Here is a 24,334-nt window from a genome sequence, read left to right as displayed (position 1 = left end):
AAAGTTAGGTTCAACAGTAACAAAAAAAATATGAATGAGTGGGCAAGCCCCTACCCCTAGCCATATAGTCTTATATGTACTAATTTTGAGATTATGCGGTCTTGGTGAGGGGAAGATTCTCATATGACTGTCATGCAATCTTAACACATATTTTCTTTGTTGTAAGTGACCATTGTTTAAATTTAATTGACTTATCAAATTTCAGAGATAGGCATGATAATCACATCCATGTATCCCAAAGAAAAGCAAGCAGCCAGCCCTTGTGTTTGGAGAGATATGGTCATGACATGCTCCTAATCCTATCTGTGACACTGCATATTTAGAAAAGGTAGGAGATGGATGTGCCTTACAGTTTATTTGGAATACGAATTCCATTAATAAGACAATTGAAGGAAAGGCTGAATGAGTGAGACAAATCAGTATTATTACTTTGTCAGTCATTTAGTTTTGAAACTTCTAAGTTGGAGTGTACCTGGCAAGTCAAGATCTAAATGAAAGAACCTTCAGAGTATCTCCCTAAATATGTCACCCTTAAGTCATCAGGGTCTACTATGGTGGTTTCCCTCAAGTGTTTGTCAGTGCCTAATATAGATGCAGACACCTTGAGCTGCATTTTCCCAGAAAGTACCCTTGAAATTTCACCAGTACCTAGCTGCACATAGAGCAACTAGTCTGTGCAGTGATAAGAGCTTCCCCCAGAGTTGAGAGCCAGGTACTCCTGACTTTGCTGTGCATTCTCACAGCAACCATCTAATCAGTAAAACAGGGCCTACTGCCATAGATATGAACTTCCCACTGTGTACATCGTTGGTATGGTGGATATGGGCATACTGAGGTAATGTAGAAATTGACTCATGTTCAGTGACAATCAGATAATTCTCAAACAAGCTGCTAAGCTTTGAGAGAAATATATTTACACAATGTCAATGGAGGCAAAATTCCAAGATAAAATCATTCCTAATATCAGTTGAGTTGACAGCAGTGCATACACTGCACCCATCACATATGACATGAACCGGACATATAGACCCACGTATACTGAGGCACTTAAATGCAACTTTCCTAAAGTCCAAAGATCACATAGATGAAGCACACAACAAATGCCTTCAGCAGCCCCAAAATGCTCTCTTTCAAAACAGTGCCTACACCAGTTCATGCAGATACATCTCATAAAGCCTTTACTTCTAAGTCCTCATACCAACATTGGTCATTGGAGACTCCATTGCGAGATGTACTGATCTCTCCTACTCCAGGCTGAGAAAGGAGCAAGTCACAGTCAGTGGGGCCAGGATCCACCAGATAATGTATGCACTCAGGTCATTGGACCACAAGCACCAGTATGATTCAGTCATAGTGCATATTGGTATAAATTACTGAGAAGTACTTCCTTACTCTATGTAAAGAGAGATACTTGATGGAGCTTTTGGGACGTGTCCCAGGCTGGTATGAGTCTAGCATTGAGCAGCATCCTACCTTCTCTGGCAGAATATGAACAAAAGACTGACTTTAATAATTGGATTAGTTTCTGGTGTCACTCTAAGGGGGTGCAGTATATATCAGCATGGAAGGAGATGATCAACAGACCACGCTGCTTTGACAGGAATAGTCTGCAGCTCTCCCTTCTAGACTTTCAAGTATTAGCTAAAACATTTTCTTCCCCATAGTGCTTTAGAGACATGCCTTTTTCAGTCAATGTCAACCTGACAATCTTCTGCATAGCAAATCAAAAACCAAGAAAATCTAAAGGTGTTACTTCTCAATTCCAGGAGTTTAAATAAGCAACTCTACTCTCTACAAGCTCTCCTCATGCTAGAAAATGCTGACATCTATGCAGTTACCGATACATGGTTTAAAACCATTGAGAGCATCCTAGCAGTGCAAGGCTGTAATGCTTTCCACACATTTTGACTAGCTACTACATAGGCAGGGACTGAAGGTGAAGGTGTCTTGATTTTCATCAAAAGTAAATATACCGTAATTCTGGTCAAACAAGACGGTGCATTTGAGCCTCTCCATGTTCAAATCACCATAAGCAAAATCCCATACCACTTCCTTGTAACCTATAGGTCACCATCTTTGACCGAGGAAACCTGTAACACATATTTAAGCTTATTGTAGACACTCACCATCTAACCCAATACTATATTCATGGGTGTCTTTAATTACCCAACTATAACTGGGAATCATATTGAAACCATATGTGCAAGCACAGAGATTCCTGGATTCTGTAAACACAAATCTCTTGGACCATATTGTCAATATGCTGACCAGGGGTGCAAACATACTGGATGTAGTCCTGACTAATATGGGACAGCACTGCACCCCCCCTCCAAAAAACTGTAATGTGCTGTCTGCTAAGGTTGTACCACAGAATGTTCTCCTTTAAAGTAAAAATAAAACTCAGATCCCCAGCTAGACTGGAGTGTTCAAGCCCTACTTTAAGGCTAACTTCCTACTATTAAGTGAAGATCTGGCATAATTTCAAGTTCCATTAACCCTGAGAACACTGTTGCCTATGCAGAATTATTCAAAGAAACTGTATATAAGCATGTTAATGGTTACATTGAGGCAGCTGAACCCAACAGGAACAAGTACAGACGTAATTCAAGGAAGAAGCCACCCTGGTGGAATTAGAAAATCAAGAGGTTGTATAAGAGAAGGAAAAAATCATGGAAAAAAATTAGGAGGTATAGTGGCCAGCATGATAAAATCACTCTCATCAAACTAAAAAAAACTCCTCATAGGGCAAATAAAGTCTACCAAAGCCAAATTTGAGGTAAATCTGGCTTCCCAGGCCAAGGACAACCACAAGGCATTCTTTAGCTATGTTTGCAACCTCAAAGGAAATACACAATTGTTTGCACAGCCCGTTGTTAATGTAGCCACCTACACTGAACCAGAAGATATAGCAAACCTACTTGCAGACAAATTAAGCTTCAAATATGCCCTTCCCACCCCTCTCCTCCCAGCCTCCCCTCAGGAAATATCATCATATAGCACCTCCCACAGTTACTAGGGAAGAGGTCCACAGTACTCTCTCCAAGGTCAAGAACACTGCATCGATAGGTCCCAGCAATATCCCAGACTGCCTTCTAAACATCATGAAACATAACCTATCAGGACTTCTGGAATCACAGTTTAACCACAGCTTCCAAATAGACTTCATGCCTCACAGATGAAGAACAGCAGCTGTCATCCCACTGCACAAAAACTGGCCATCTACATATCCATAAGTCTCAAAAGTCTCATATACAAAGCCATGGAAAGAATTATCATGGAAACAATCGATAATGGCATAAGAAGCCTACAGACACAGTATCCAACTCAGTTTGGTTTTGTCAAGGGTAGGTCATGCCTACTCAACCTTGTGGACTTCTTCAAGAAGGTCACCAAACCAATGGACAATGACAAAATGGTTCTCACTACCTATCTTGACCCTCCCAAGCCATTTGACACAAAATCCTAGTCAAGCATTGTTCAGAAACTTATGGGGTTAGGTATAAGCCATTATGTCACCCAGTTGATAGCTAGCTGGCTCACAGACAGAACCCAGAAAATTAGAATTAGGGGGTTATCTCTGCAAAGAGGCTAGTTACCAGTGGAGTCCATCAGGGATCAGTCCTGGGACCACTCCTTTTTGGCATGTACTTCTCTGAAGTGAAGGCCAATATCAACAGACTCTGGGTGACCAAATTTGTAAATGAGGGCAAATTTGGAGCAGTAATAGAATCCCCCTACTGACACTAATGTTCTCCAAGTAAGGTTGACACAGGCAAACATATGGTGTCAGAGCCATGGAATAAATCTAAATGCCAATAATTGCATAATAGAATCCTTTGGGAAGTCATCCATCCCTTCCTTGTAACTACCATATTGACAACACACCCCCTAAAAGTTGATCCAGTAGTCAGGGATTTGGGGACACACACAGACAGTAATCTAGTCTTTGAGCATGATGTATTTATGTTAGTGAGGAAATCATTCTATGCTGTGCACCTTATAAACAGAGTTATGGCATCTAGGTCCAAGGAGGTGATTGTTCCACTGTATTCTGCATTCATCAGACATATCATTGAGTACAATGCTCCCTTGGGTATATACCTAACCCAGCACGTTTAACAATTAGAATGTCCATAGAGGTTCCTCACTAAAAGAGTACAGGGTGTAAATAACATGTCCTTTGCAAACTCCTATTCCTGTATTCTCTCTCATACAGGCTGTTGAGGAGAGATTTATGCATACAAGTCATCTTTGGAGTCCACTCTCATGGACCACCTGCATATCCACAAAATAAACATCACCAGAATCACCCATTTTAAAGACTTAAATCTTGCTCATTATATAAATATGATCTGCTGGAGAAATGGGTATATATCCCAGAGACTGCATCTTCTTTGGAACAGGCTCTCCATACATGTTCCTCTCTAACCCAGTTCAAGTGTAACTTGGACAACTGGATGGGGAACTGGAAATTTAGCACTTCCATCTCTAGTGGACATAGGCAGCCTAGGACCCTTCTTGTAAATGTTTCATTTTCCAAGTCCATGCTTATGCTACCAAGGGTACCAGAACTTGTCAGAGACTTTGGATGTATGCAGAGCCAGATCATGATCAAATGGGGCCCTAGACAGAGTAATGGATCCCGCACAGCCATTCCAGTGTCCAGTGACTTGTCTCTCCCTCTCTCCCCCTGGTTACCATAAATAGTGTGCAAACCTATCAGTGTGCACACTCCTTTTTCCTTTACATTTACTATGATTACAGATATTTGGATTTAATTTAAAATGTGTATTTCAAATTTTATAGCACAAAAACTGATAGCTGTTTGCTAAAAAAATACAGTCTCATAATAAAAACAGACTTAGCATGAGCAACAGTAAACATCTTTGCCCTTGAAACTCACATTCTCTGAAACTGCATTGAAACCCACATTCATAGAAAATGCATCTGTCCAGTGGTGGATTAAGTGTACCTTTAAGCTATTTTCAAATCACTGCCCCCTGAACACATTTTTAGGACTATGCATACATAAAACAAATATGTTCTTTGATTCACCTTCCCGATTGTATTAAATTATATTCCTTGTTTAATACAGTGCCACTTGTTAGAGTGTGTTTTAAATTTGTCGTTTTGAACATTTTTCCAGTAAGCAGTAAAACAAAACATGTGAACCAATAACTATCCATTTCAGAACATAACCATAAAAGACTACTCAAACTGCTGTCATCATAATCCACCAACATTACTCAACATGCACAATCTCTGCGGAAATAAAAGTCAACTGAATAATTCCAAGTTAAAGAGAACTGTAACTAATGAAAAGGTTGCTGCTAGCAAACAACTTTGCATTTCAGTGCTTCATCTACAAATTCAGTGCCTGCTGTCATTGAAGAATAAATTGTTTATGTTGCATTAAAAAATAATGTGCAGGTGACATGCAATTAAGAATGGCAGGCAAATTGATAACAGGTTCATAGTTGTTAGATGTCTCATCCAAAGGAGGACAGACTCAGGAGTGCAGTACCTCTTCTCCCATTATGCTGCACTGTAGTGTCACCAATCAATCTACCTTGTGTGGGGCAAGAACCCACAACTTTCCCCAATAAAGGTAAGTATGCAATCTGTTGCAACACTGACACTGAACAACACAGCAATGAAACTGTATGACTGTCATTGACACACTGTAATCCTCAGTGATTTACAAACAAAATAAAATAATAAAGGATATGTGGCAGTTGGTGTGGAGGTTTTAGGCACTTGCTTGCCAATAATTAAGGTTCAGGGTTTGACTCTGTGCAAAGTCACTTAACTAGACAGCCCTCCTAATTGGGACATAAAACACATACACATACACACAGCACTGTTCTGTTTGCTTCACTCATGGAATGAAAATAGAATGGCTGTACTCTGTTTGCTGTGCATACCTCCCTTCTAAAGATGCATTTGCTTGCTTGGTTGCTTTGATATCCTAAATCAAATCTTCTGTGGTTTAATTTAGGAAATTGTCCTAATGTTGAGGTTTCTGGGGGTTGCAGTCCTTTGTAGTAGTCTCCTGCAGCATACTAAAACCTTGATGTCTTTTAAAAGAGGTTTACTGCAAGGTCCTATATCCCCAGATGTGTTTACAAAAGTCTGTGTGAGGTGCTGGAGCATCTTTTATTTATGGGAATTTTTTTATTGCAAAGCCACCCCGCCCCCAAACCAACACAGGCCTTGCAACCAATATGGACCCTAGGCAGCTGCCTAGATTGTCTAGTGCTGAATCTGGATCTGAATGCATGGCTAGTGTTTAAAAGGTCCCAGTGGTCATTAGCCTAGTACACACCTGTGAACCTACATACCTATGAATTGCATTAAAGAAATACTTGAATATGCTAAGTGCATGTGTTAGCTGTTTGATAGGATGAGTCCTTTATGGTTTATGTTTGTCAAAGGAAGTGTAGAGTTGCTACCTCACAACACTCGTTTATCTTATTCAGTTCCCAGCCGGGTTGCTTCTTAGGACTGCATGTCTCCCATGTATCTATTAGTGGTTTTGCTGGGTTCTCTGGTTTCTGCCTACATCTCAAAGTCATGCCAGTAGGAGAACTGATGATAATCTAGACTTGTCAGTGTTTGTGTGTGTTTACCTGTATCCTGAGTTGAAATGGAATTCCATCCAGGACTGGTTCTCTGCCTAACAACTATTGCTTTCTGTAATAGGCTGTCAGTTGCCATTGTTATTGAAAAGGATAAAGCAAGTGTCAGGAAATGAATGAATGCAGACAGTAATGTAAATGTCTGTACCAGTTCAGATAATGTCTTGATGTAACTGTTTTTTAATCAAAATACTGTATCAGGAAGAAATGAGGGACTGTTTATCAATGGAGTTTGGACAACAAAATATTATCGTCATGCCATGCATGTTATACAGACACTCCGCACACATCAGCTTGCCTTGCTTTAGTAAGTAGTCAGGGCACAGTAATTCTTTAATCAGTCAGGGACATTTAGTGAGAATAGTTTAGCATTGTTTTCTGCATCTGTGAAAAACTGTCCAACTGTATGAATTTTTTATATCTCTCTGGTTGAAACTCAATTGTTTATTGTATTCAGTATTCTCAGAGCTCCATAAGTGGTCAGTGTGCAGTTTTGTGTGTGCCTGGAAAGTGAAAGAGAGTCCAGCCCCAGGTCAGGAGCATGCTCCCTGTGTCCTCTTAAGATAAATTGTGCTTGGTGCAGGGATCTGCATCTGAAAATGCTGGCTGAATCCATCTTTGCTCTTAGTGACCATCCCTCACCAGATTCAGTGGAGAGGATTGTGTCGCCTTGATTACTGGCCGGAGTAGTGACCTGATACAATGTGTAATTCATTAACTTGCATAAAATATACTTACTCAAATAATTTAGGAAATGTATTATACAATATACTATATCATTACTTATTAATATCACAAAGTTGTTATTGTAGAGTTGTAACTAGACAACCTAAGTTGCATGCTTTAATTCAGGCTGCAGGAAGAATGACATGTTTGACTAAAAATATGTGGTCATGTAAGAAAAAATATACAAGTTTAGCTCATAAAACCCAGTGACAAAAGTGCCAATTCAAAATATTCTGAAATTAAAGACTGAATGTTTGCAGATTGCTATAATGTAAAATGCTGATTTCTGGTGAAAAAGTTCTTTAAGACCATGGTTAAAGTTATAACTGGTGCCACAAGGTTTGTAAGTGTTTCAATTTCCTTTTGATTTAAATTATCATAGTGATTTGTATGCAGATTTTAATAATGTTTGAGAGACATGGATTTGAATTAATGGAAATGTTAATTAAATATAATGAAGTTAATATCAAATCACTATTGGCTAAGGTGGATATTTTAAATTTGGGTATCCAACATGATTTAATTTTTGAACAAAACAGAGGTTTATACTACAATATATTTCATAAGGTGGACAAGACATGTAACTTAGTGTTTAATAAGAAACAAAAGAAATGATTGAAAAATATTAGACAATATGACATAAAAATGCATATCCCATTAAGGATATTTTGGCTGCTCGGAATGTTCAGCATTTTAATACTACACAAGCACATGTTAATTTTTCAGAAAGTGCAGGTGATTCTTTTTTCTGAAGTGGTATTGGGGAATTCCATAGAAAAGACATCTAATGTGAACTATACACATTCTACTTCTGACCAGCAGTAATTTCTGACCCTCTACAGGTCAGTTCTAGATCCAGTTCCAGGCACTTCAACATCTTACCTAGCACAACAGGAGAATTTTTACCCCAGGAAGACAGGAGGGAGGAGAAGGTAGTGACTATAGATAGGAATGGGATAGCGGTGTCTTACAAAGGTTATAACATATTTAATTACATGAACAAATCTGCTGCTAGAGAACATTTTTTGCCATTTCAAAAAGGATTTAAATTTGTACCTACAAGGAATTTTGACATAGTTGATTCTTTGTTAGAGATGAAATTATTTACTTGAAAATTAAATTTAGCTGTATATTTTTATGATAATAGGAAAACTGATATTAATGCTGATTTGGATATGACCATTGGCAATAGAAGCAAAAAGAGAAGTATTTTCAACCCCTAATTACATCCTAATATTAATATATTTGAAAAGACTATCACTGATGATGTTTACAAGATGGAGATTAATTTCAAAACTCGTTTCCATCTAGCCAACCTTTCCCAACAGGAAAAAGTTCTGCTGGATATACTGCGAAAGGAGAAGTCTTGCGAATTTTGAAACCAGATGAAGGGGGGGGGGTGAAACTGGACTTTTTTTCTTGTAGATTATATAGATTATACTAGTGCCACGCTTTCATTCTTATTTGAGGATTATTTAATTAATCCAAGAATCGATCTTGAGACTTACAATTTGCTGAAAATTTACAAACCAACCATTCCCATAGAATCCTCTTAGACCGATAGGCACTGCCCAAGGTTCAAAGATCTATCCCTTGGCTGTCTTAGATGATAGATGGCTTAAACCTACTTATGACATTGCACCTCATCTGTTGAGACATTCATGGAATTTTTTAGGGCATTTGAAGAGAATTTACGGATATCTTTATGACATATTGAATAAAAATGAAAATAATTCATTGTGCAAACACACCTTGGTCTGTTTACAATATAAGAAATTTTCTTTTGCTATCTTAGAACATGTATTTATGAACCCATGAAGAGATGAATGGGAGGTTATGTTGGAATTCAGAGAATTACTTTGGCAGCTCCGGTTGTATGCAAATCTTCCCCCAGGTTTAAATGAACATCCATCTATCCAACCTTTACTTTATTTTAAAAGCAATGAAATTATAATTATTCACTGCTTTATGAAAGATTTTATTAAATAAACATGTATTTTATATTATTTAATATGTAAATATATACTTTTCATTGTATTACTTTGTATTGAAGTTACATCTATGCTTGTTGGCTTTAATAATGTTGCATTAATTACTCTATTATCCAATCATTTTACTGTAGTGTATTTAAAAGAAAGTGCATGTTCAGTGTTTTTTTAGTCTGATGAAGTCCCACATCTAGGGACGAAAGCACTCAATAAACTATTGTGGTTGTATATTAAGTGTGAATCTTGTTTTGGACCTTCCTTCCTTGGCATTACTTTTTGTGCTTACTGATTTCTGGTAAGATTCAGAATACCAGACTGTCTATCATTGTTCTCTCTGGCTGCAGTTTGAATATAAAAATGAATGAAATGTTGGTTGTCTGTTTTGCTTCTGTCAGTACTTCTGACATTAATATAGATTGCTTGAGAAACACGTCAACTTAATGAAATCCAGTTCATTCTCATGCAGCTGCTGAACCTCTGTTATTACTATATTCAGCCCTGAGTGCATTGCAATACAGCAGTAAGAAAAAAATCTCCTTGGTAGCATCCCATCTTGAAAAATTGCTATTTTTGGCAAACTGGCCTAACCAAATAAAAATAATTTGGTCAAACAAATAAAGAAATGAAATGTCAAATCCACATACTGGCTATTGAGGAACTAAATGGCTACCATATACTATTGATGTCGCTGAAAATTGGTGTAACTAAGGAAATTATTTTTTGAGCTGTGAAATGGAATTGAATTTGCCTAGATATAATAAAGTCTTGCTGAGTTTAATTTTGGTGGCTGCCAAAAAGCAATGACTGGAAAATGGAAATCAAAGTCTAAACCAACCGTACTAGCAATAGTGAATATAGTAACAAAGATAAAATAATTGGAAGTGGGATCTTTAGAAAATGGTAGGAACAAATTGCATAGAAAAAATGGAATTATGGGAACAACACATATAGAAAAATGTTTTGGAGGAGGAATGAGGTTTAAGGGAAGGCAGGAATTGAATGAGCTAAGTAATGTCTGACTGACAGTGATTGTAGAGAAGATTATAAGTGATGTATAATGTTTGCAACTGAAAATGTCAATATGTATTGTTTTAATTTATATAAATTTATAGGTTCATAGGTTCATAGGTTCATACTAGGCTATCTGCCCGAGGACATTTACAAGCCTAGCCCATCGTTTTGTGGCTTACGCCACCCCTTTAGGGGGGACTATACCCATATTTTTTTGTGCCTCTGTCGTCGAGCAGACACTGAGGTAATCCCTGGGGGGTATCTGCGATCTCCCATCCATGTGATGAATTTCTCCTCTCCAACCAATTTATGTGTGTGGTCAAGGTTTAAGTCTCCCGCCCTTGTGGCTCTGATGGATCTAGATTTTTTGAGGTGAAGCATATTCATCAAATCTGGGTTTGACATGGCCTTGTATGTTAGGCAAAGGTCACCTCTGTCTATATCATAAGTGATAATTCAGTAAAGATTTTTCTTTAACAAAAAAAAAAGAAAATTCTAAAAGGCAACAAATTTGTGCAACCTTTTGCTATTGATTGACAGTAGTAGTTGGTAAATCTTCCACTGAGTGAACAAAGTTTGCTCCACCATCATTCATGTAGATAAGGCAGAGTACTGCAGCAGTCCTCATTTAAATATCTACTGTTATGGTAAGTTTTCTTACACAGCTATACTTTCTGACTCTGCATTTCCAGGGTGTGGGCTTTTTATCTCATACTTTTACCAAACTATTGTAATTCTGAGATTGCAAAGCCTTGGAGAATAAGGAATACTTGATTAGTAGCAAAAATAAATATTTCTTCATCCCAAAGGATGGATGACATCTAAGTTATGAGTATTTAAGTAGCAGGTTTTGGAGTGAGCCGGCTCCTGCAAAAACATTCTAAATTTTTTTTTTAATATTTTCATTATCTGGTACAGAAATCTAGTTATATGACTTTGTTGTTCAGGGTTTTCATTATCAAGTTTTTGAGAGTTTGGAATTCTGTGATCTGTATTTTTGGTTTTAGCAATGTTTATTGTGGTATTATAAACTAATTACAAATAATACACTTCAGATAAATAACTGAAATCTCTCTCTCTCTATAAATGGGTCCACTTCACATGACTGAAAGCTCAAAATACTGAAATTCATTTGACTGAATTTCATAATACTGAAAGCTTACAATGCTGAATTGCAAAATATAAAATGTTAATCCATACACATATGACGTGTGTTTCCCTTCACCTGGGAATTACTTAACATATCAAAATACACGCAGATCCGTGAATACCAAACATTTCATCACAAATAACATTAACATTCACAAAACCTAGGTTCACAATACCAAATAAACTGCGAAATATCACCAACAATTCATCTCACCAAATGAAAACTATAAAAGAAAAAAATGTACACTTAAAACGCCAAAGACTAACTCTTTCCAAAATTAAAAACTACTTACTTACCTTAACAGACACCAGATGATATAAAACCAAACAAGGTAGAGGGGGCTATGCCCCCCACAACCCCCCAAACTATATATACTAACTCCGGGGTCACACAATAGGGAAAAGGGCATATACCTTTTATTTACCATATATAGTACTGTAACACACTGCCATTTTGTATTTTGCAATTCAGCATTGTAAGCTTTCAGTATTCTGAAATTAAGTCAAATGAGTTTTCAGTATTTTGAACATTCAGGATTGTGTAATCAGTGAAATGAAATTCAGTATTTTGAGCTTTCATTCATACGAAGTGGACCCCTATAAATAGATGTATACATATGTGTGTATGCATGTATGTATATATAATGCTTTTGTAATGTCTGCATAGAGTAATAGTATCACTGAACACTGTAAAGAAATCTAAAAGACATAGTATGTCTTTCATGTGTAGAAATGAGTTATGAAGTTATCTACCTTCCTTCTATACTTGCTGTTAAACACCTCTATAACATGTATATATTAATGTAGCCTGTGAATGTTGGCATATACACTCTCTTTGGTTAACTCACTATATTATATGTACTATACTTCTATAAGAAGTATAAAGAATGCGTGCTCTATATATTGTTTAATGAACCTTTTGGTTAACATGTCTTTCTCTTGTTAATGATGTTACTGCTCTGGAACTTTTCTCCCCAGGCCTCCACTGAAAATGGACATATATCCAGTTAGACTCTCCCGGTTAACAAATGTAAAATATATATATATATATATATATATATATATATATATATATATATATTCTCTTCAGAATCTCGAACGGCTGAAAACCCAAATGTCATATGGTCGTGACCATATGATCGAGTTTTCAGAAGTCTGTGTACAGCGTGGAACAGGAGATTTCCCTTTTCCTCACTGTAGTGCGATCTCAGAGTTGGTATTTTTAAGTAGCGGGGGTGTAGGGGGCTTGCCACCCTGCACAAATTTTTTTTGTTAGATTACTTTCAAGCATTTGAGCTTCTGAAAACTTGATCATATAGTCTCGACCATATGACATTCGGGTTTTCAGCCATTTGAGATTCTGAAGTTAATCTATATATATATATATATATATATATATATATATAGAACATAAGAACAAAAACACAGTATGACTATCAAGATCCAGGATCTGATGAAGCATTATTATGTGAAATCACTTGTCCTGAATTTTTATTAAACAACTTTTTTACTCAGTTATTTTGTGCCTTTTATGCTGCCTGCCTTGGTAATCATACTGTGCTTTTTTGTGCTTATTTCGTACTTATTTGGCACAGTATGACTTTTAGTCATCAGTTTTGGTTTATTACACACACACACACACACACACATATATATATATATATATATATATATATATATATATATATGTCTGTGTACACGCTTGTGTGTGTGCGCGCGCGTGTCTTTTTTGTAATTCAGAGACACATAACTGAGTCCCAGAATTACAACAAAAAAAATAGTGAAGCTAAAGGAGAGCAGTAAACATTGACAATTGCTGTTCTCTTTTGGTTATTTTTGCAGGGGGGCAAGCCCCCTGCCCCTTCAATGTGGGAACTACACTGCCACACTCCCACTACTTAATTACTTGTGTGTATGTGTATATATATATATATATATATATATATATATATATATATATATATATATATATATATATATATATATATAAATATAAAACTCCAAGATCACCATATGTCAGAGAAAAGGGAATCCTATAACGCACAGAAATCCCAGACAGCATGTTTAAGTTCCCATTTATGTATTTATTTTATTTATTGATATTTGATTACTGAAAAAGTCAAACTGGGTAGGTACCCATTTTTGGTGGAGCCTGGGAAGAAAAGCTCTAATCTGTTACAAAAACATTTTAAGTATTCAGAAATAATACAAAAACATCTACTATTTAAATAATTATACGAAATAGACAATGTGACAACATTGGTTAAAATACATGCAACTTATATGACAATGATTTAATATTTAAAGACATTTTAACCTGTTTAGAAAAGTTAGAGGTAAGTTGGTGTAAAGCAAGCAGGAGTTGCAGTATGAAGGGGAAAAAAAACAGGGTTGTGACATACTTAAGTGCGTTAGGGGAGTCTCACTTTTCCAGAACTCTCACTTCCAATCCCTTTAATTTGAAGTTTTTGACAATCATTTGCAAGGTAGCTAAAATAGTTAAATGTAACAGAGAAAAAATAAAGAAAAAATATCTGACTACCAGATATAAGGTTACTCCAAGTACATTTTTATTTGTTGTCTGCATTATGAAAAAATGAGACATCTATGTACATGTCCAAAATATATGTTTATGGATATATATACTTGTGTGTGTATATATATATATATATATGTGTGTGTGTGTGTGTGTGTGTGTGAATATGCGTATATGTAATGTCTATATATATATATATATATATATATATATATATATATATATATACACACACACACATACACATATATATATATACATATACATATGTTATAAACATGTATGCATGTGTGTATATATATATATATATATATATATATATATATATGGGGGAACTGAATATCATCAAATCCCCCTTTTTTGACATTTGTTTAATCAACAAAATTTTGTGAGGTATGAGATGGTCAACAGGTGGCTTAGACTGCATAGTTCTCAGAGTTGGGAAATATGCCCTTTCCCCAGCACTGTGTGATCTTGGATATGTATATATATATATATATATATATATATATATATATATATATATATATATATATAAAAAAAGGGTTAGGGGGTGCCCCCTGCAAAAAATAGTATATTATTCCATTTTTTTGACCTTATGTTTTGCATGTGCCAAGATTGTTGCTCAGTGCATGTGTAAGTAGCCTGTCAGCATTTACAAAATCAGCATTTGGGCATTTCGATGAAATTCAGAACACCTACACACACATACACATGTGCACGCATATATGTGCATTTTGTACATCTAGCTACGTCTGTCTCATTTTTTTATAATGCAGACAACAAATAAAAATGTACTTGGAGTGACCAGATATCTGGTAGTCAGGTATATATGTATGTTTTACTCTCTTACATTTAGCTATTCTAGTTTTCTTGTAAAAGACTGTCAAAAACTTCAAATTAAAAGGCTGCTTGACTTTTCATACTACTGCTGAAATAAAACTTTGACTTTGTGTAGGAAGCCATTTCCAACTTTCAACACAAATGCTTAGCTTTCAAGAAAATGTGTTTGTTGACCTAATTATGACAGTGTAAGGAAAGGAACAGACACTACTGGAAAAGGTCGTGGTGTAGTTTTGGTTTCTGCTATGGAACATTGAAAGGCAAAGTGTCAGAAATGCTGAAAAGTAATGCTGAAGGCACAGAAGGATAAAAAAGTTGAGTGAGAGTGTTTTTTGACATTGGAACAGCCCTCGCACACTCCTCCTAAATTATATATGCCATTTCTATGGTGACACCCAGTCAAAGAAGATAGAAATCTCCCAAAAGAAGAAAATCACTGTCAGCACGCACTTCGAAATTGTATTGGTAGTGATGTCTATGGAAACAGTGATCAGTGTCGTGTTCCTCAGCATTGTGTGCATCAGACAGTTGCTGCTCAAAGAGTTTCACCTCAGCCAGCAGTAAATGCACTGTTGTTTTGATTCCACATTATCTGACTGCTTTTTACATGTACTCATATTCAGTTCTGTAACAATGTACTCTCTTCACTTCATATGTTTTAGTGAAATAGATAATTCTACGTGTGGATATTTACAGGACTGTTAAAATGACTTTGTACAATCACAGCCACAGAGTGAGGTGCATAATCCCGAGTTCTGTACTGTATTCACTTTTGACTAGTTAACTGCAGCTAATTTCAAAAATGTGCTTATTTTAGGATGGTTGTGGGTTTATATCAGTAAATTTACTGCCATATAATTAGAAAATAAAATTCAGCTCATGTTTTTATTCCAAAAATGTGTTGAGACATTTATTTGTAAGCCTCCCAGAAGACATAAACTGATTTTGTATATTAATAAGAAATCTGAAGTTGATACTTGCTACAGTAGTATATTTCTGTTTGAAAAGTGATCCAGCTGGATATCTTAATTCCATTCCTTGGTGTGATACCACACTGTATTAACTCAAAAGTTTACTTTCTTTATAGGTTTTCTATGGTCCTCCTCACCAACTCTTCAAAACCTCAAAAGTGTGTTGATAAGCAGCGAGACATGTAGACCCCCTTTTTTCACTGTTCTGATGGCCAGTAAAATATGCATGTGACTGCACGTTCATGTAGAAAAGAAGTGATAGTTAAGGCCACTCTTTACTCCTTACTGCAGACTATATAACATATTATTAAAGAGAGAAGCTATTTATATAAGCTATCTTGATAATGGGCCTACTAAAAACATTATCTAGAATTAGAAAATAAAATCAGCAGATGTGACACTAACGAAGTTTTAGATAATGCTGTTCAGTTTTTGATGTTATATGAAACTTATAGTGAAGACCTGCAATTTTTTTCCCATCTTGATGGGATGCTAATAGTTTCCACATGTCTTTTCTGCAGGACACAGGAGCACATCCTGTTCTTGGTTGCATTGTCATGGTTCTTGCTCTAATTCAACCATTTGTAGCTATCTTTCGACCTGCACCACAAAGCAAAAGGTTAGTGAATGTGATTCACTCAATTCAAAATGTCTTCTTGCAATAAAAGTAAGAGTGCATATAAGTGATGATAAGCTCCAAGAATTGTGTATAATCATCTGTGTGTACCTTTTCGCACTTGCATTTGTATTTATTACGTGCTGTTTTATCGGTATTAGGACTAGACACATACCGTCTTTAAATTTTGTGCAGTTGTTTCATATTCATTTATGTGAAAGTGATAATGATGAGTACCCTTAATGGAGAAGTAGAGTATTTTCACTGTGATGTGTGTAACTTTGTTTGCCTACAGTTTGAGGATGACTTCAAGTTTTAGGCAGTGTGAGATAATTTAATAGTAGTGCAGGCAGTTTTTCAGTTTGTTATACTCCTGCTATGGTGTTATGTGTTGTGTGGGATAATTTACTTCTGTATCTACTTCATTGTTTTGCACTTACTTGAGTGATTTTTTTTCTTCAATGTAAATGAGTCTTCAGCTGGAATAGTTTTCATGTGAGACTTATGTAGCCATGGAAGGCACATCAAGGCTGCTGTCCATTAACCAGTGCAGTTATATTTGACTACTAATGTTGTAGCTCACAACACACACAACCAGCCATTCAGTGGTATGCATCAACACTAAATCACTTGCATATTTAGTGTAGCAACAAAGACTGCCACACAAACTGAAATGGTCAGCATCATTAAAATGACTTTATCTCAGGCACTGTCCCAGTCACAGTAACATCATTTTGCAGAAGTAAGTTTTACTGCACTGAAGGATTGAGTCAAGTTGCCCATAAAGTGCTAGAATAAATGAGGTCTAGAGTAGACAAGGTACATAAAAATGCATAATAAATGAAATGCTAACTATGAGTTCCATGAATCATGCCCTTCTAGTAGCTGTGCCAGCTGACAGAGCTGGCAACCCATTAGTGCTAATATGTGGTACACTAGTAATGTACCCTAGTGGTACTGCAGTGAGACATCACAGTGTGAAATAATACCCTATAGTGTGTCATATGCAATAAGAACACACTTACCAACTATCTTTCATTTTGACTTATTCTCATACACTGCAGTAGTATAGCCAGCCATTCCCCTTGCAAAGGCTGAATCCATTTTGTTCTGTCAGTCCTTTATAGGTTGGTACTGGGCTATCTGCCCGAAGGCATATATTAGCACAGCCACGTTGTGCGGTATTCACCGCCCCATTAGTAGTTCCCTAGACCCTTGTACTAGCAGCTAGTACCCTTGGCCCCTATCTAGTAGTGCTGTTGGTGTGATCCCCAGTGTGAACTTTCTGTTACCCATCCACTCATCAAGGTTCCCCTTGAAGAGTGATAGTGAGGGGCTCTGTCTTATGTAGATCGGGACCCTGTTCCATAGTAAGGGAAGTCTCTTTGAAGGGAATCTGTCCCTCCAGAATGTTCTATTCATTGTTGTGTTGAGGTTTATATCCTTAGAGCGTGTAGCTCGAGTAGATTTGGTTTTGCTAAGATGGAGCATGTTCAACAATTCTGGGTTGGACATGGCTCTGTACGTTAGACAGAGATCGCCTCTGAGAAAGCGGTATGCAACAGAGAACAGTCTTAGCTTTTTCAATCGTGCTGCATAGGACAACAGATTGAGACCAGTAATCCTCTTGGTTAGGTACCTTTGTGGTCTCTCCAGCTGCTGGAGATGTCTAGCCAGGTACATTCCAATTGGTACATTGTACTCAATAATGGGTCTGATGAGGGAAGAGTAGAGGGGCACCATTACATCCTTAGAACTTGATGCGAACCCTTTCGTGATCAGATGGGTCACATAGAAGGATTTTCTAACCACTTTGGCAACATGGTTATCAAAGGAAAGCTGACTATCTACTTGGGTCCCTAGATTCCTTATTTCTTCTTCAGATTTCAGGGGATTACCTCCTATGTTGTAGTTTGCGGGTACTCTGTTTTTTCCAAAGGGGATTACTGCACATTTTTTTGCATTTAGCTTGAGACCATGGCTTTGACACCATGCATCAGTCTCATTTAGGCCCTTCTGGAGGATCTCCATGTCGGCCGGAGACTCTATTATAGCACCCAGTTTGCAGTCGTCCGCAAACTTAGTCAGCCACAGCCCTTCCGTGCATGCCTGTACTTCTGAGAAGTATATGCCAAACAGGAAGGGCCCCAGGACAGAGCCCTGAGGCACACCACTTGTTACTGGTCTGGATTCAGACATAGATCCCGCTACTCTTACTTTATGGGATCTGTCTGAGAGCCAGTTTGCGATCCATCTTGTGATGTAAGGGTTTATGCCCAGGCTGGTGAGCTTATCAATAATACCTGAATGGGGAATGGTGTCAAATGCTTTAGCAAGGTCAAGGTAAGTCGTGTGTACCTCCTTTCCCTTATCTATAGCCTGAGTAACTGTCTCAAAGAAATCCACCAGGTTCAGGAGGCATGATCTGCCCTTGACGAAGCTGAACTGTGTGGGGTCCAGCGACTGGAGGTTCCCAATCTCTCCATTTATGAGTTCCATAATGATTCTCTCCATAGCCTTACAGATCAGACTGGTCAGGCTTATTGGTCGGTAGTTCCCAGGGTCAGTTGTGGCCCCACCCTTGTGTAGCGGGACCACCATTGCCATGCGCCATTCTATGGGCACATATCCTGTGAAGAGGCTGAGACTGAACAGGGTATTAAGATGCTGGGTTAATTCCTTTTGAAGCTCGTGTATGATACAGCCTGAGACACCATCTGGTCTCATGGAGGCAGTGTTTTTAGCTTTAGATAGAGCCTTGTTAACCAACATATCAGTAATAATTGGACTTACACAATCCCCTAGAATAGTAATAGGCCCAGTAGGTGGTGGGGGGGGGGATTTGCACTGAACCTGTCAGCCAAGATGTTGGCAATGTCAGAAGGGTCAGTGTATTTTGTTCCATTTTGTACTAGCTCAGAACAGACCTGAGCATTGCCATTTAGGTTTTTGACGTAGCCATAGAAAGCCTTATGGTTATCCTTGGTATCCTTGGCAACTTTCTTTTCAAAATTAGCTTTAGTTGACTTGATGAGGGCCCTCAATTTCTTACTAATGCTCATCAGGGATGATTTTTCTACTTGAGATTTGGCTTTTTTTTGTATAAGTCTCCTCCTTTTATTGTAAAGTTTGCTTATGACCGGGGTCCACCAGACTGGTTTCTTCTTGCTTGAGGAAGGAGTCTTGGTTTTATTTGGGATAGCACAGTCCATGCAATCCCGAAGATGCATATAGAGTGCCTTGGTGTAGGATTCCGCATCCTAGATATCATTATCCTTCTGCAAGGGAATAGTGAAGCTTTCCACTTCGGATGCAAGTAGTTTGAAGTTTGCTTTGGAAAGGTTTTTGACTATGGTTTCTTTGATTGGGGGAGGTGGAGGAGTGAGGATGTCCAGGGTTATCAGTTATCAGTTTAGAGCTATAATGGCTTGCACTATCCAGATCACATGTATGCCAAGTAATTTTCAACCCACAACTGTGCACAATTTTCTTAGAGATATTAGAAATTATATAAATACGGTTTGTAACATTATACTGTGATACAGATTACTGTTAATATGTTATGTATCCTGGTGCAGAGCTGATAAATGTGTGATAAAACTGACAGTTGCTGTCTATGCCTCTGCCATGCTGGAAGAAGGCATACAGTAAATTTGCCTCACTGTACATAGCACAGTCCTGTAAGATGTGGTCATTAGGAAACATGCAACACAAGTGACCACTTGTGACCACTGTAGCAGTCCACTTAATTTGACTAATGCCCCTTCTCAATAGGGTTTTGGCTATGGCATATGGTGTGCAGGCCATGTTGGCTTAGCATCATGTTTTCTGTTCAGTAACACAACTGTCTTAGACTGCTATATGATTGTTTCCCTGACATGCTACCATTTTTGGCATGCGTTTAGTACTGCACAATTCATAGTGTGTTGCTGCCATGCAGTTGTACCACATACACTTTGCTTCATCCATTTACTGCAGAACAGCACATTGAGCTACTGAGCATAGCTCAAGACACTTCTGTCTGTGAACTACTGAAGAGGGACTATTAGCAATGGAGTTCTATTTCTGAATCACACTTCCTACGATATACATTCTAGATGCTCTCTGTACTGCCCCTGGTGAACACCAAGGAGAGCATCTGTTGATCTGGCTGCTGTGCGAACCATTTTTTCTACAGCAGTTTATAAACAACTTGCTTACAAATTGTAACTTATGAAACCATAGGCTAACACTGGAGTCCCACAAGGATGGGTACCAAGTCGCTTGCTGTTCACCCTGTTAACAAATGATTGTACAGCCAGGTACAATACAAACCACATCATCAAGTTTTCTGATGACCCAGTGGTAGTGGGCCTCGTCACTTATGACAATGAAACAGTGTATAAAGATGAGGTGGAACAACTGATTACTTGGTGTGGAAGTAACTTCGCATTAAATGTGAAAAAGACAAAAGAGATAAGTGTGGACTACAGGAAAAATCGCAAGGAACATTCTCCCCTCACCATCAACAGGGAAGCAGTGGAAAGAGTGAGAAGCATGAAGTTTCTGGGAGTGGACATTGATGAGGACTTGTCTTGGAACACCACTACAAATACCATAGTGAAGAAACCACACCAGAGAGTGCACTTTTTAAGAAGGCTGAAGAGAGCAAATCTCTGACTGTTCTGACTACCGTTTACAGAGGTACTATAGAAAGCATCCAGATGAACAACCTCGTAGTATGGTATGGAAACTGCTCTACCTCTGAGTGCAAATCCCTCCAGAGAGTGGTGAAGACAGCCAAGAGGGTCATCAAGACACCTTACCACCTATCCATGACTTGTACTTATCCAGATGTCTTGGCAGGGCCAGAGGAATAATTAAACACTGTACTCACCCTGCTTACAGATTGTTCCTGCATCTATCATCTGGAGAGTGCTTCCAAAGCAAACCTTGCAGAACTACGAGATTCAGGAACAGCTTCTACCCTAATGTTATCAGGCTGCTGAACTCTAGTAACAGCTAAGCTTCATGATAGCCGTCTAGATCAGTAGAAACTATAGAAGCTTGTCTCAAGTTGTGCATTAACCTGGTTACCAGTCTCATCTAATACTTAGTGCAATATTCACAATGAGTGTAACTTGTAGGCCTTCTAGGGCAGGAGCAATACAGTAAAATATCTCTTCTTTCAGTGCAGTACATGTTGCGAACTCATAAATTAACCATAGTGCAATACTCTAAGGTCCATAGTGCAATACTCTAATGTTCACAGTGTAATATTCAAATGTCTCTTTCTGTGCAAGGATCAATGCAATGTCTTAACCAAGTACCTGTGCAATACTGAAGTCTCATGCAAGTAAGTGTTCACGTCAAAAAGTGTTAAAATGTGTTTCTAATTATGTGCAGTATTAGTCTGTCGACCTGCATGTCCGTGATTTGATATTTAGGTGTTATATGTGTAAATGCCTGTGAAAGTGGTCTATATGTTATCTGCACATTGAGTCCAGAGACACAGAATTTTGTTCAGTTTTTGTACTTGTGTGATTTCTGAATGACAATAAAGATTATTTTGACTTTTTTTTTTTTTACTTTTTACACCCTACTACATTTTTAGTTTATGGGTATTACTGCCTTTAATATAAAAACTTCTAAACATTATTCTTGTGCTCTTCATTATTTACCGCCTAAGTGCAAATATTTTTATTTACTTATTTATTTGTATTTTTTTCATTTCATTTAGTTTGTTAACCTGGTACGTCAGCTGGTCTAGGGATCTTTAGCAGCCATGATTAGGGCCTTAAGGCAAAGACATAATACATATATTGCATGTAATATAGAATAATCAACATTTATACAGGAATAGGCATAGTCACAGATAAGAATTTACATTAGATGCACACACAGATAAGGGGACTATTCATACCTCTCAACCTTTAAGCATAAGAAATCTGGACAAACCTGACCTAAAAGGGGGGGGGGGGGACAAAGGCCCAAAAATAGGGGCACATTTTAAATATCTCTCTTATAAATTTAGAAAGTTGCTAGAATAACAGGATTTATTTAGCATGCATTTTCTGAAAGACATAGTCTGAAACTCAAATGTATGTCATTATTTATTGACTTTAATCCTTAGGTCATCCCAGTGATATGTCAAAAAAGCACAATTTTTATTTGGAACAGACCAAAAATATGAGGCAAAAATCTGGACATTCTGCAAAACTCTGTACAGTTGAGAGGTATGGGGCTATTCAAAAAAATTAGTTGTGGTAGCACCACAAAGCTAACTAGCAATTTAGAAACAAAAAGAGTAATGTGGATTACCAACCCATTTGTATGTTTCTGAAATGAATACCTACAGCAGTTAAGTCAAGTTTGGGTTCCTCTTAATAACTCATGCAAAGCTGATGCACAGGCACCTACACACACACAATCACACAGACACCCAGACTGTCTTGCACATAAACATACACACACACACACACACACACACACACACACACACACACACACACACACACACAGATAGCAGTACAACCACATTCATGCCCCTAGATATGCATAGCCTTGCAGTACTTTACACCATTGCTGCCACAGACAGCAATGGGTATACACCGTAAAATAACACATTCAGTCCAACTGCTCTGCTCCAAAAATAACATTGTAGAGATTGTCCTCAAATCACTGTTTCAATCCCAGTGTATGGCTCCAAGGGAGAGTACATGACTAATTTGCATTAGTCATGCCCCTACACTCCTACATTTATATGCAGTGTTATTCAGCAGACTGCCGTACCTCTACTTGCCAGCATTTACACATCACTGTAGTGCTACAGTGGTACTTGAATTACTCCCTCATAATGCACTAAGCAATTCTGCTAGCAATAGGACTGCACAGATTGATATGTACTTCTGAACATTTCTCCCATAGGTCACATTGTGAAAAGTATCTTAGAGTATATTTAAATATGTATGTGTCATCTGTCATTCTTTAGTGTGAGAAGAACATTTTGTTGGTCATATACCCAGTGTTGTGAACACTTGCTGTAGATGGCAGTTACTATTGATGTGACTACCTGAACCCATATCTAAAAAAGAGAAAAGGGGAGTTAACCAGCTGGACATATCCAAGATTGTTCAGTGATAATCTTGATTTTTACGTGGTTTCATAAGTCAGTATATTTTGTTTTCAGTTATTTTAAGATTGTTGATATTTTCTGATGAGCTCATTGTACTAATCAGAAGGGTATATGCAAGCTTAGGGATGATTGCATTCACTTATATTGCCTTCCAGGCTTTGTAAGACTTCATAGGTTTAGTATTATATGATGAACAGATGTTTCATTATTTATAAGACTTAGGTTTGCTGCATTTAAAATTTAAAGTTACTTAAACTGTTTTCATATTCTAGCTATCTAGTAGTGCATGAAGTGCTGTTATTATACTCCAATATCAAGAAAAAAACAAGAGTTAAGTTTTTCTATAGCACAAGACCTGATCTTCTCACTTTTCAAGCACCCTGCTTCAGTTGTTAGGATTGGGTATCTCACTAGGCAGTTAAACCTGCCAATACTGGCCAACAAATGACAGTGGCAGACTAACAGATTTATTTTGCCTGCTCTCTGTGCCAGTAATCTGTCCCTGACTTTCCTTAACATAAAACAAAGTGTTATGCTGTCTTTCTGTCACCACTTGCTAAGGTATGGTACCATACCTCTTAGTGCAAGAAATCTGGGCAACGCCTGGCATATTGGGGAAACAGAGCCAAAAACAGGGAAAGAGTTTAAATATTCCTCTTAGAGACAGAATGTTGCTAGAATAACAGGATTTGTGCTAGCACAGATTTTCTGAAGCATACGAAGTCTAAAACTCAAATGTATG

General features: G+C 37.6%; 1 protein-coding gene across 3 annotated transcripts in view; it reads left to right on the top strand.

The window, feature by feature from the left end:
• The window catches only part of LOC122813345 (putative ferric-chelate reductase 1), a 659,529-nt gene that overhangs the window by 504,335 nt on the left and 130,860 nt on the right, over positions 1 to 24,334 (top strand). For all 3 annotated transcript variants that reach the window (XM_044085610.1, XM_044085611.1, XM_044085609.1), the window contains one exon: positions 16,384 to 16,481. In XM_044085610.1, coding sequence (XP_043941545.1) covers positions 16,384 to 16,481 — 98 coding nt within the window. The remainder of the gene's footprint in view (positions 1 to 16,383; positions 16,482 to 24,334) is intronic.

The sequence above is a fragment of the Protopterus annectens genome, chromosome 10.part0 (genome assembly GCF_019279795.1).
Source record: "Protopterus annectens isolate FY-2018-M chromosome 10.part0, PAN1.0, whole genome shotgun sequence".
Taxonomy (NCBI): Eukaryota; Metazoa; Chordata; order Ceratodontiformes; family Protopteridae; genus Protopterus; species Protopterus annectens.
The sequence above is the reverse complement of the archived record's forward strand: the minus strand, read 5'-3'. Positions and strand labels throughout refer to the sequence as shown.